This window comes from Struthio camelus, chromosome 9, assembly GCF_040807025.1.
Source record: "Struthio camelus isolate bStrCam1 chromosome 9, bStrCam1.hap1, whole genome shotgun sequence".
NCBI lineage: Eukaryota > Metazoa > Chordata > Aves > Struthioniformes > Struthionidae > Struthio > Struthio camelus.
Genome location: NC_090950.1, coordinates 29539971 through 29553365, shown reverse-complemented (window position 1 = coordinate 29553365; position 13395 = coordinate 29539971). Strand labels below are relative to the sequence as shown.

Below are 13395 nucleotides of genomic sequence, written 5' to 3'. Positions count from 1 at the left end.
AACCAAGCCTAATTTTTCTCAACTTTAAAACAAATATATTTAAGAGTTATGTACGTTGATATTATTTAATGATTCTGATATAACTTCAGCTAGCGATATCTATAAAATTTACAGCTTGGTAATTAGTGTGTGTATGGGAAAAGTTTAATATTTCAGAAGTATCACTTTAGATGTACAATTCCAGCTGGTTCTTACAGTCCTAAATAAAATGCATGTGCGTGGCTTTCTAAATAATTCTTGGTAAATGATCAGTCACATCTCTTGCTGCTTATTCTGGGTTAAACCCTAATTCCCTCACATATAAGATAATAAAATAGGATCAATCTTTAAAACTCCACTGAAATATATGTATCTATTTTGCAAGAAATGGTGCTGCCTAGCCTGTAATAGAGAGAAGATGATGAGGTGCCCTGAAGTGATTAGACATGCTGCAAGAGCGAATTTAATTTGGAAGATTGAGAGGTGCGGAGATAACTGCTTTCTGCCTACACACTTATACCACTGCTCAGTATAACTGAGGACTTATAAATACTTTATAAATTAAAGAAATTAACCACAGCACTCCCAAACTGCAAGAACCACCTACACCATTCATACATTGTGCTATTAATAGTGGCTAAAACATTAGTTCCTGGAATATATTAAAATGGAAGTGGAATTTTAAAAGCCGAAGCTGTCGTTCTTTTCCAGGCACCAGATATTTCTGCACTTTCGAAATGCGAGTGATTTCCAGGCGATCTCTAGAAGCCTGACCAGAATGAGAGTATCCTTAAAGAGAAGGTGATGTAAGTAATGACTGGATTTGGTAAAGTCTGAACGTGACTCCTGAAGTCTGTAAGCTGCTGTGGTTCTCATCACTCACTCCTGTGTGACAGGACCTGTACTTGAACTAGGATTCATTTTTTCCTCCTAATACTCCCCAAACTAACCAAAATCATCATGCAACTAACCCACCTACAGCCCAGCCTTTTCACATGCAGTATGCCTGGAAGCCTTATTTAAACTCACCTGCAATCCAATTAAAAGCCTCTCAAAATTTCACACGTGCGTTAACTGTAGATTCACATCGCTGCATTGTAGTCATTAAGGCTATGAGTTAAAGTTTTTATGAGTGCAACTAATCTAGTTTATCAACAAAATGCTCACAGGTTTATGTGTGAAAAGATAATCGGTATTCATGCTTCAAGACTTCAGCAGGGGTCAGGAAGGAATTATCTTGTCTTATGATGCATTTAGAAACAGCTAATTATGTTGTTCATAAAATTTGGTCCTAAAACAATTGAAATCAGAGCAAAAGCTTTGAACTTTTACCTGTGAATGACTGATTTGGCTGAGGTGTTTATTGGTTTATATCAGAAAGTCCTGTAATCATTTAAGTCTCCAGTTAGATGACACATTTTGGAAAATATTAAAAAAATAAACCTTAACATATACAGCCTTTACATAAGCTTCATTCCCAAGTTGCTGTTGCTTGCAAAGGTTAGAGAAACAGTGTTGAGAAGCAATTTCTGGTGAACAGATTTTTTTTTTTGTGTGTGTGTATGTGTATATGGATGCGTAGCCTCTAAAGTCCATAGCACAATTTTAGAGCAGTGGCTGTCTGCGCAGAGAACGGGGTCAGTGTTGTTAAGTATTGACTATGTGCATACACTGTTTCCAAATACCTCTTGTAGATCGCTAAGCCATAGTATTCATTTAGTCTAAAATTTATCATTACTATAGATGCTAGATAAATTTTCTTCAGCCACCTATAGCAGTAATTCACCTAGCAATAGGAAAACCCACCTAGAACCTTACACAGCTGAGAATAAATGAAAACTTGTCATTCGGCCAGGAACTTTTCCTAACAGATTCTTGCTCCCAGTCCACCCAGAGTCAGTCGAGTGGTGTGTGGCATGTGCTCCAGATGGATGGGCAGTGGTAAACATGTCCAGCTGCACATATCTGTTACACAGGTTCGTGGCATTAGAGCTGCTCACCAGCCAAGAGTGGTCAGACTTTTGGGCAAATGCCTGTAGCTCTGCTGACTGGAAGAGGAAAAAGTCGGTGAGAAAGTCGTCAGCTGGCACTCACGCTCTCCAGCAGACCCTGAGTTCGAGCCAGAGCTGCTGGTTTCGTTCCTCGCCCCATAGCTGGAATAGCTGGCAAGCTCCTAAGCCTGTTTTGTAATTCAGTGGGAGAATCTTTTGGCTGGAATTATCAGAACAGAAATACTAGGCTGTGTAGTAGCTCCATATCTACTATTTAGCCATTTAATTGCTGATGATTCTGGGGCAAAAATGCTGGAATTTTTTTTGACTGGAGGGGAAGGTCCCTTGCCCTTCCTATCTAGTGTGCTCTGGCTGGCATTTGGTAGTGGCACCATGGGCTGCTTTTTAATAGCTGGACATGTTGCAGGTGTAACCGAAGCATTGTGGTGTTTATTAGGAGCCTCTAAATAGCTGCTGCTGAGGTTGCAGAGCTGGTGCTGAGCCAGTAGAAATGCATGAACTATAATCACTCCTGAGAAGAAGACAATGCTGTGATGTTGACAGAGACAAATACATATATGTATACCATTAATATGATATTCAGATTAGTCTGTATGATATCTGCATATGGCAATGGGCTGAATCCTTGCTGATGATTCATTGTAACAGGAACATTAGAGAGGCCCAGAGAGGTCATATTAAGCTTGTACATCATGCAATATAAATAATATGTTCTGGCAGTTCCATTAGTTTCTCCAGAATCCAAGATAATTTTCTCTACAGCACTCTACTTAAAGTAAAAAATTTATATTCACTATGTTGCAAAGATACATTTCCATCTATGGGATTATGGAGAGTTGCCTCGGTTCCTTTCTATTCACAGACATATCAGAGCTACGTATTAACAAAGAGCTAAATTCTGTGTGTATATCTATGTATTTATAGAGCAGAGATTGCTGCTCTATAAATAGGCTGAGCCTCCAGTGACCGAAGAGGGGCCAAAAAGCCAAGCTTCCAGTTAAACGGAAATTTGGCTTCCTCTGCATGATAAACCTAGAGGGATGGATTAAAAAGCCTGAAAGCCAGTTCCAAAAATCCAAGTTATGGGTGTAAAAGCTGTGATTGCAAGGAAGCCTGAGAGCCTTTGGGTTTTTAGCTCTGCTAGAGAAAAGCTGGCTGGTCTGAGAACCCCTGGATGAGTGAAGGGCCAGTGCTGGGGCAGCTTCCAGACACCCCTTCTGGAGCCAGAAAGCTTCGGTCTTGACCGGCACAAGGGACGCGGAACCCTGCAGAGCCCCTTGACCCCGGTATCCTGAGCGCGCCAGCTCCTTTCCTGTTGGATACTCCAGCAGGATCGCGGGTAGGGTTTTTCTCAAATAACACTTAAGTTTACTGAGAGCTCGTCTGGTCCAAATTTCTTTAGACAAAACATTAAAAATTCCAGAATTGGAGTTCTTAATTAAAACAGATTTGTTGGGAAACTTCTGACTTCAACCCTCTTATGACTATCTCTAAAATAAGTGTGAAATGTCTGTAATTTAATCAGTGTGCTGTTAGCTTATAAACCTAATGACAACTGGTTTAATGCCAACATTTTCATTGGCACTGAAGTTCGTTTTATTATAATCTTCCAGCAGCTCTGGGACTAAATTCAAAATTCTTGCTTCAGATATCAAGTATGAGTTGAAAGTATCAACACATTTTCCCTGGCTTCACAGAGAAACCTTGGTTTCTTGCCTCTTTTGAGCCAAGAGAAATCATTAATTAACAACATTACATCCTCAGTGAAGTTTGGGTGAGCTGTCCCCTCTACTATGCAAGCACTGTGTTAAGCAATGACACTGATAGTCTCCTCAAATGATATCAAGTACATTTGACCTTCAATTTTAAACTCTTCACAATGGGGACTGATCTTTTTTAGCTCTTCATTACTAAAGCCACGTAAGTCCAAATACTTAAGGTTTTATTATATTTAGATAAGTGTGGGATATGGGTATATGTCTACATGATATGTTGATTTCATGTGAATGATATAACAGATAATTAAGTCCTTCTCGAGCATATGAAAAACAAAGCTATCAGTATATTGACATCAAGAAAATCAGTAAAATGGCTCTTCAAAGAGTGTCTTAAGCTTTATTTTACTCTTTCCTCTTTCTCCCATCTCTATTCCTCTTTAAGATCATGTCACAGATGCAGTGCACATACTGTGCGAAAGAGTATTATTCTTTAAATAGACCTTATCCAGCCTAGCTAACAGCATATACAAAGATACCTAACCAATGAAATATTTTATAAACTGCTTTACAACCCCCTTTCCCAAAGGTTATTTGTATATTTTAATTAGCTCAGATTTTTTTTAACTGATTGGGCTGATTAGACAGATACTTAGTGAAATATAGCTGAAGAGAGGATACCAAAGAAAAGTGCTGCGTGTAAGTGTGCTGGGAGCGGTGGTGTTCCTGCGGAGGTTCGCCACGGAGGGCTGGTACCCAGCACCTCTGGAGCGCGTGTAGAGGGACGTGGCGATGGGCAGATCCAACCCTCTGGCACTTCTTCTGTAGCTATCAGCAGTATGAGGAATATTCAGTAAATATCCGGTGTGCTGTAGAGTGACACAGCTCTCCATGCTGTTTTTAATATCGGTAGTTGTGCTAATGTATGCAATGAGATAATTACTTGTGGTATAAACATGGTATGAAAAGGAGTTTTTTTTAAACTCCTAGATACCTTTATAGCTATAACTAGCCTGTTCAAAAATGGTCAGATTTTTGATTGTAGAAGTTTGAACGTGGTCTTCAGAAAAACTGTGATAGAAGGGTGGTTTGCCTTTTTTTTCCTCTTTTATTTCATAACTTACTCAGGAAATAATTGTATTCTCTTAATAACAACTGAAAGGATGAAAAGCCATCTTGGGTTGCAGAGTTTAGCTTTTCTGGAAAATAAATGGTGAGCCTTTTTGTATGTGGCAAAATTGACCACTGAAGAGACCACTCTGTTATCCAGATCTCATCAGTATGCCAAATTCAGCAAGGAATTTTACAAGAGCTTGTGATCACTAGCACAGGAAATGGGTACAGTGAAAGGCTATTACTTTTGTAAATAGCTTCAGGATAATTTATTTATGAGATGGTTTGTTCCTTTTACATCCTCCTCATGTTTATCAAATTTTTGACATTTATGCCTCCCACATGGGACAGTGAAAGGAAGCTTATTAAGGTGTTACTGAGGCTTATAACTTCCAGTGCCCTCCAGAAGCAGAGAAGTAGGAGGAGGAGTTACCTACATGAGTGGCCATCTGAAAGAGCCCAGTTGTCCCAACCACTTGCATGACGTCTTTCTATGCTTTTCCTGAAATGCAGAAGTGTTTCAGGGCAAGGTCCCTGCTCTGTCTGGTTGAGCTTTCATGACCAATATCTGATGAACCATGCAGACTGGTGCTTTTTTGCATGTGTACAAAAAAAAAAAAACTTCGGTGCGTATTCCTGCAAACGTGGGGTTGCCCCTTGCCTGGGAGGTAACCCAGTGGAAAAAAATCACTGTAATCAGAGCTTACCTCCACAGCAGAGAGTTGTGCAGACTGAAGATGTGAGAGCAGGGGAAGGGTGGCCCTGGCTGTGGATTCGTTACTTTGCGAATCCCTTGGTCCTCACTCTTTGCAAGATGGGGATAGCAGAAGTGGAGGCTTCACGGTTATTCTGGCTCACTTCACAATTGTACTAGCACAGGGTGCAGATGATTTTTAGGCCTTCAATAGATAGCTTGAATACTGTCCTGCTTTGGCTGTCCTACAGATTTGGCCATAAAGCAGTAATAATTCAGGCTTTAATGTCCGCCTTAAAACTTTCTGGTCTAACAAATAAACATAAAGAGATGATGACTTTGCTGGACGCACCAAATGATATTTATGTCAATTAAATTATGTCTGAAGTAAGGTTTAAGTGCTGTAGCATTGCAGTCAAAGATCAAGACCAATTGTGTTTTGCATAACAATATTCTAAAACTGCTATTTCTATTTAAAACATCAATTTTTCTATAACACAACATTATTTCTTTGAAGTGTGAATTTAAGCAGCTACTGTTTGTAATAACATGTACATCACTAATCTTCAGACTATAATATTTATAGTCCTATTTAACACACTGAAGCTTCAAAGGGTACGGATGCCTTGTTGTTTATTGAGACGCAAGGTAAACATAAATGAAAGATCTAGGGAATCAATGTTATACCCACAACATTTCTTTAAATCTGCATAACATTTAATGCTAAATGTATTAGAAGTACCTGTATATTTGCCTTGATCAACAGTAATACAGACATACTGGGAAGGGTAAACATATTAATTAGAGACCTGCACATCTCTCCTTCTTGCTAGTGTAATCATTAAATTGATTTTTCCAGTCCGACATGTAATTGTTCCAGCGATGGAATCCTGCTTTCCACTCTCGTTCTGCTTCATCAACGCTTCCTGTAAAACATGAAATGGGTTACATTAATCTAAATTTGAATCTCTCTAAATGCTAATTGAAAATATTTTTGATTATCGTTGTCATTTGCTCTAAGTACACTGTAGGCTAGTCTTCCTTTGTCTCTTTTCCCCAACCTGGGAAGGTTGGAAATTCAGTCTTTAACACTCCTTTAGATCAGGAAGGAGGGAGTGGAAAGAGATCATCCTGACATGCACTTCAAGATAATAAATATACTTATGGAGTAGATTTGTGGCTTTTTAGCTAATATTCATGTCCATCAAATTAGTCGTCATAAAGTCACGTCTTTCTGAAATCTTCAAACTATTATTTTGGTTCAAAATATTTTAAAGTGAAGTCTACATGCTCCAAAGAATACTCCCATGCAAACTGAGATAGGTACATACAAAGATACAGTGAAATTGCAGCTCTGCTCAAAACGACAATGAAGTTGCCCTTAGATTGAATAAGGGTCAGGATTTCACCCTGCTTTGAAATAAATGTATGTTTAGTGCATAAAAGACATAAGTTTGGAGAAAGATGCAGTGAAATGTGCTCAATGTCAACATAAAAACATTTGCTTTTTTCTTATTATAAATATGTGCCAACTAATCCTATGTCCCAAGACAATATTTATTGCCAAATCTTGTTATAGGCCTCACAGCAGAGGGTGAGGTTAAGAAGAGTAACAAAAATAAATCATTTTGGAAGGTTCCCAAAGTATCTTATGGACAGGGATCACTTTCTCCATTCCCAAAAGGTAATTAGCCCAGGGAGGAACTTGGGTACGTTGTAGGAACGATACATACAGCAGGTAAGGGGACGATAACACTTAGAGTTTATTGCTTACTATGGGTCATTATTTTAGATCTCTTGTTGATGTATTTTTTTCTTAAAGTTTAGAAGGCATTTGTGATCTATGAAGGCATTCTGGACCTAATTATCTCAGTCTCTCATATTGCCATAACTTGCTTCCAAAAAAATTTGGTAATTGTGCTCGTGCTACACCATTTCCATCGTTGCTTTATGCTCTTCTGATTTTATGTTCTTCTGCTAGGATAGAATATAGGCCCCTTTCCTCCATAAATACACCCCTCTCTCCTTTTTTATGATCTGACAGCACTGTAAGTTTAGCTGGTTATGTGAAAATGAAATACTTTTGTGTTTTACACATCAGTAGAGAAAATATTCTGGAAAGAGAGTTAACAGATTCAGAGATTTAGTTTGGAGAAGCATCCAGTAATTTAGTTGCTTATCTGCAGTTCAGCTCCACATTTCCAAACCCTTTTGGTCTGGAAATCCAGATGGCAATTTAATGAAACTTTGAAATGAGATTTTCATTACTACTTGGTTTCAGTGAGAGCAGAAATACAAACTTTTCTTGGTGTGGTTCTCTACTTCTGCTTGTAGAAGTAAAACTATGAAGAGTAAATATAAGGAAAAAAAAAAAAAGCCCAAACTCCTCTTCTTCAGTGTAAAGAAGAATATAACCTTGGTTGTATCAGAATTCAAAGAAAGTTCTGATCATTTAAAAATTTTTTTTCTGCTTGTCAGAATTGCCATTAACTCTAAGAACGGAGCTTCAATGCTGGTAATAGTAAAACTGTGTTTTGCTTACTAAGCTAGGCAGATATGAGTCGCAGAACTATAGGAAGACTATGTCCACGACATTTTACTTTCCTGACTCTAAGAACTAGTCTTTGCATATTTCTTAATTTAAAGAAGTCAGGTTCTCAGAAAAAGCTAAATTATTTCCACACATCTCGGATAATTTGGTAACTTAGCATTTGGATCATTCTTGTATTATTTGGAGAAAAATGTCTAATTATTATGCATATCCAATTGTATTTATCCAGGCAGGCAAATCTTCTAAATACCAATTTCAAGAAATTGTTCCATTTCTTCCTTCATTATTAAGGTTTAGATGTGTCTGAATTCTTAATGTTTGGAAAGTATTTCTTTCCAAAGACTTGGAATAAATCTACCATACACACATCTTCAATTAAAAATCACTGCTCTACAGTATAAATCATGAGGCATTTCAGTGCTGCTTAAAGATCATCGTGAAGAAGTGAGCAAGCTGGGGAAAACAGACAATGAGAAATGCAGACTAGCCATCATTATGAATCTAAAAGACAAGGCAGAAAGAAAAACACTGAAATAAGGACTCAGATTCCCATTTGTTTGCTTTTTTTCAGTGATAAGATCCAAATTGAAGTCACAAGTCAATGCATCCCATTATCACTAACATCATCAATCTCTTTGAAGCAACCACCCATGACTTAGACGAGCTGTCACCTAGAAGGCAAAAAAAGATTAGGGAATTCGGCTTGACCAGTAATTACAGCTTGGAGTACTGGGTTACTACAATCAGTTGCAATACTACAGAAGTCAGCTAATAATACAGTGAGCATATTTTGCTGTATACAGTACTTTAAGTAGTCCCAAGTCTTATAGCAATAACAATTAGCCTGATCCAAGGCCCAGTGAGAAGTCTGTGAGGAGAAAAGGGGAGGTTTCAGTAGGCAGTGAATCATGTCATAATGCTTTGGAAGGTCCCACTTTAACAAAGCAAAAAACAATTTTTTTTATTCTTTAGCACAGGGTTAGGACAGACATCTGGTGTTTCTTTTCTTTCCACATAGCCATACAGCCCTCATTTAAATGGCATTATAGCAAAGTTAAATTTATCTTCATGCTATCATTTGTTGCTCTGCTACATGTGCCAATAAAGTGCTAATCTTAAATGTATTTTTGTGCTACTATCATTAGGAGTAGGACAAAGGCCATGTAGCTGTTGTATTATAGTATAATTAATAAGGGATGGCAAGTTAGAATTAACTTTTCTATCCTTCTCAACATCCCATAAATCCTGGTACCTGCAAACATCTTTTTGATGTATCATCATGATAAATACTGCAACTTGATCTACTGCAGACTCTCATGGTGATAGTTTCTGCACAAAATCTTACAAAGAAGAAAAGAAACAATACCTATACCTCAATATCTCTCTATTCAATGCTTTTTAAAAATAAAATATTCTGTGAATATTCATGCTTTTTTAAAAAACAATAGTATCTGTGTTTCCACATGTATTTAAGGGCTTCAGATTTGTTAGTTTCTTCTTCTAAAAGACAACAGTGCTATCTGGAAGATGAAATATTGTAGAAGCTGTTCTATCTCGTTTTACCTGGGGTGCGAGATGCTGGAGCTAGATAGCCAGCTATGGACCTTCATCTTAATTTTTCTGTAGGCACTACTACAGTAGCTGCAGTAGTATTCGTAAGGTTACTTTTGAGTAGTTCACTTTTCAACAAGCATAATAAGTGCAGGAGCTAGCTCTGTGGAAATTGAAAACTGATTCTGATGGTGAATTTTCTAATTCATTGCATTTTTAGTAGTTTGGATGCCCTGAGTATCTATAGCTCTTTCGACATCTCTAAAATCCAGATATGTGGATGATCACAGTAAACAAAATGACTTTGGTTATTCACTAATCAGGAGGTTGAACTTAACTTTCTTTTTCTCCACACCTAAAATCTTTTCAGGGTTTATTTTTTTAAATATATGAATTAAATAAGAATCATATTTCTTTTTAGATGATATGATACAAATGAAATAGAAAAGTTTATATATTGGACAGGAAAATAGTAATGGAACACAAATGGAGAGTTTGGCTGCCTGCGGCTTTCTATAATCAAGTGGGAACAGTAGTGTATAAATAGTTAGGGCTCTGGATGCATTAAAGATTGCATTCAGGAAGTAGTCTTACATAGATGCTTTTATAATTGACATACGATTGCTCTAAAAGCTACTTAAGAGTCACTTACTGTTTTCTGTCCCTCCAGTGTGTTGCTTTTAGAAACAGTCATCAGAAAAAGTTCTGGTGATTGTCCCAGTGCTCTTGCCCTCAGATGAAATATTAAATACTGAACGCTCCCAGCTTTCCTTAGGCTGAGTGGGAATGGAGAACAGCCTCAGCGCTCTCAGCTCTTGGCAATAGGACTGAAACCTGGCTAGCAACTCTGTTTGGAAATGAAAGTCCCTGTAATATAGGTCTAGATTTAATTTACTGGGCTAGTTGTTATTGTCAAGCTAGAAATAAAACAACACATTTTGACTATGTCTTCAATTATACTTTTATATCCTGAAATTGAAGAAGACATTGAGAAGCCTTCCAAAACAGTACAAAGTACTCTAGAGGTATAAAGACTTCTATATTATATATGGATGCATCTCTTATGTTAGTGTGTAAGGTATACTTTTTCCCTACTAATTTTCTCAGTCCCAATTCTTTTTTTAGCCTATCAGATTTTGTTGCTTGATGAAAATGGAAACTATCTAACCATAAAGATGGCAGGGATGAAATATTTTTCTTTCCCTTATATTTAACTGCCCTGAGCAACCTGTCTTACCTAGTGTGTCATGGGAACGGAGTTGTTCCGATGCCGAACGCATTCGGACCTGACCATTACACGACCATAAGACCTCAGAGGGACAGCAAGGCTTGTGTGACAAATGGATCAATAACTAAACAAGGGGTTCATTGCCAAGCAGGATGCTATCATCCATCTGAAATCCTGACCACTTGGCACTATTAGAAGTCCCTTGTAATTTCTGGGGGGGGGGGGGGGGAGCAGTCACTTTGGTTGTCCTCTTTAGATCCTAACGGAGATAATTCCTCTTTGTCTATTGGAATTCCCCTTGAACTGTAACTTGCAATAATAAATGTCCTTACTTCCTGTTCTCTGCTTTATATTAATCTTTTGCTTCTAAGAGTCTTTCAATAGGAGAAATAATAGAAAAAATAGGCCTTTATAAGAGGAGGAAATACCTCTATTTATGACATACAGCGTCCTGTGAGTTCCTCTGGGCATAAAAGGAGGTAGAAATGCAAAATACTTCAGTGAAGAGTCTTTTTACAATATGTGTGTTATATCGTGCTTGTAAGTAGAAACGTAAGGGTTTCTTTGTCAGAATTGTAAATGACTGTGTACAGAACGTAACTATAAAAACATAATATTTCTGTTACAATAGTTCAAGGACTGATAGTTCCAGACACATGACAAAACAGCAGTACTTCATAATATTCTTGGCTCACTTCTAGAGCAGGCACCAGGTATGACGTTTCTTTCCTTTTTGTTAAGAATATATGGAATTTCTTTTAATTAAATAATGTAAATATATGTTGTAAGTTACTGAATATGGTGCAGAAAGTGAAGTACTTATGCCTGTTGGCAGATCCAGAGGGCTGCTTCATCATCCCTCATGCCACAGGAACGCGCAAAGCAACTCTGCCGACCTGCCAAGACGTTCTGAACTGCGTCTAGCAACGTGCTCCGTTCTGCTCTGCCACAAAACATTGGGTTACGCACAGCTCATCTGTCAGAGATACGTTACTCCACAGGAGTTCGCAGCCAGGTTAGAGCAACATGCGAAATAGTTCTCCTGGCTCAGCGTAAAGGAGGTGTATTAATTTGAGGAACCTCCTTAAAATCCATCCACATAATTTGATATTCTGTGGGTGTGCTTTTTTTTTTTTTTAGCATAAAGCAAACTTGATAAAGTATTCCTTTTATGTGCTGATATTGCTTCCCTTGATTTAATTGAAAATTTCCGTTGAATTGAGGGGGGATAAAAGTTGAGCCATAACACAAATATAGGCTCAAATGAGGAACGAACAAATCATTTCAGGGAAAAAAAAGAAACTTGTGCACTTTTCTATGAAAGTTTACTTATTTTTAAGTCTAGGATTCAAGCTGACTCTTACAGAAAGCTTGTAAATTACTAATTAACCTTTAGAAAGTGTATCTTAGTTTTGAAATGAGCCTCTCTTCCAGCCCAACTACAGCGTGCAGTTCAACGCTGCAAAATCACTTTTATAACAGCAGTTCCAGGTGCAGCCCACAAGCACAGAACCTGGATCAGTCTGGGTTTTGTGAAAACGGTCGCTTCAGCCTTTGCAAGAAAATCTGCCTTGGTATGAATCGATTTAAGGGTTCATCGTGTGCAACCAAACAGAAGACTTGAAACTTCTGCAGTTATGCTTTTCTGAGTAGTGATTAGCTAAATCTCACAAACATGTTGTATGAACAGCCAGCTATAAATCCGACTTATTTTTCCCAGGCCAATGCCAAGGTCCCTCAGTTGTCATCAGTGATGGAAACTCTAGAAATAAAATACAACTCTGAAGAAGGACTGAAGACCTGAATCCCCACATGGCAGCTGCAAAGCACTTATCTTCTGCGGATCTGTCACACACTATAATTCCATATGTTGTATATAATATAATCTCCATACAACATCCCACAATATACTTGGGAAACATGAGGCTTATACAAAGCTTCTCCAGCCTTCAGAAATCCCAGGGCAAGTTCCCAGTTTAGCAACATCATTTCATGCTGTTGCCGTCACCCCAGGGAAGCTGGAGTTGAAGCAATTCCAAGACCTCACACAGGACACCTTGAGAACCGAGGGATTTACACCGCCCTAAAAGGTCTCATGTTGTAGATGCATCTGCCCTGCACAAGTTCAGGGCCTGGGCCTGTCCCCACTTTTATCCTACCATATAGCTGGGTGCTACAAGGCTATGGACTGATGACCACTACTGTAGGACACGTTACAGCCATGGACGTTGCTGTTGAGCATCTGAACATCTCATGGAAGCACATTTACAAATGTCAAGATTTAAACTAAAGCATCACGTTAATAAGAAGCAAATGAGCTTGCATAAAACAGTTTACATAAGAATATCTACAAAAAAGAGCTTTTACCTGTCATTTCCAGGACTTTGGGAAAAAATATATTCCAGAATCGACACTGCTGAGCACGTAATTTTGTACGTATCTCTGAAGCTTCAGTATTTAAAGTGAAATATTTTTGTTTAGTACTAGTGAAGACTGGCCATCTTGCTCCATTAACCAGAGTTGCATTTGGTGTTCTAAATGAACAAAGAGAA

At 38.1% G+C, this 13395-nt stretch overlaps 1 protein-coding gene across 2 annotated transcripts in view; it reads right to left on the bottom strand.

The window, feature by feature from the left end:
* Positions 1-6129: 6129 nt before the first annotated feature.
* Positions 6130-13395, bottom strand: part of BCHE (butyrylcholinesterase) — a 52750-nt gene continuing 45484 nt past the window's right edge. For both annotated transcript variants that reach the window (XM_068954287.1, XM_009668541.2), the window contains exons 3-4: positions 13211-13377; positions 6130-6439 (exon numbers count right to left, since the gene is read on the bottom strand). In XM_068954287.1, the coding sequence (XP_068810388.1) occupies positions 6315-6439; positions 13211-13377 (292 nt within the window). In that variant the 3' untranslated portion in view covers positions 6130-6314. The remainder of the gene's footprint in view (positions 6440-13210; positions 13378-13395) is intronic.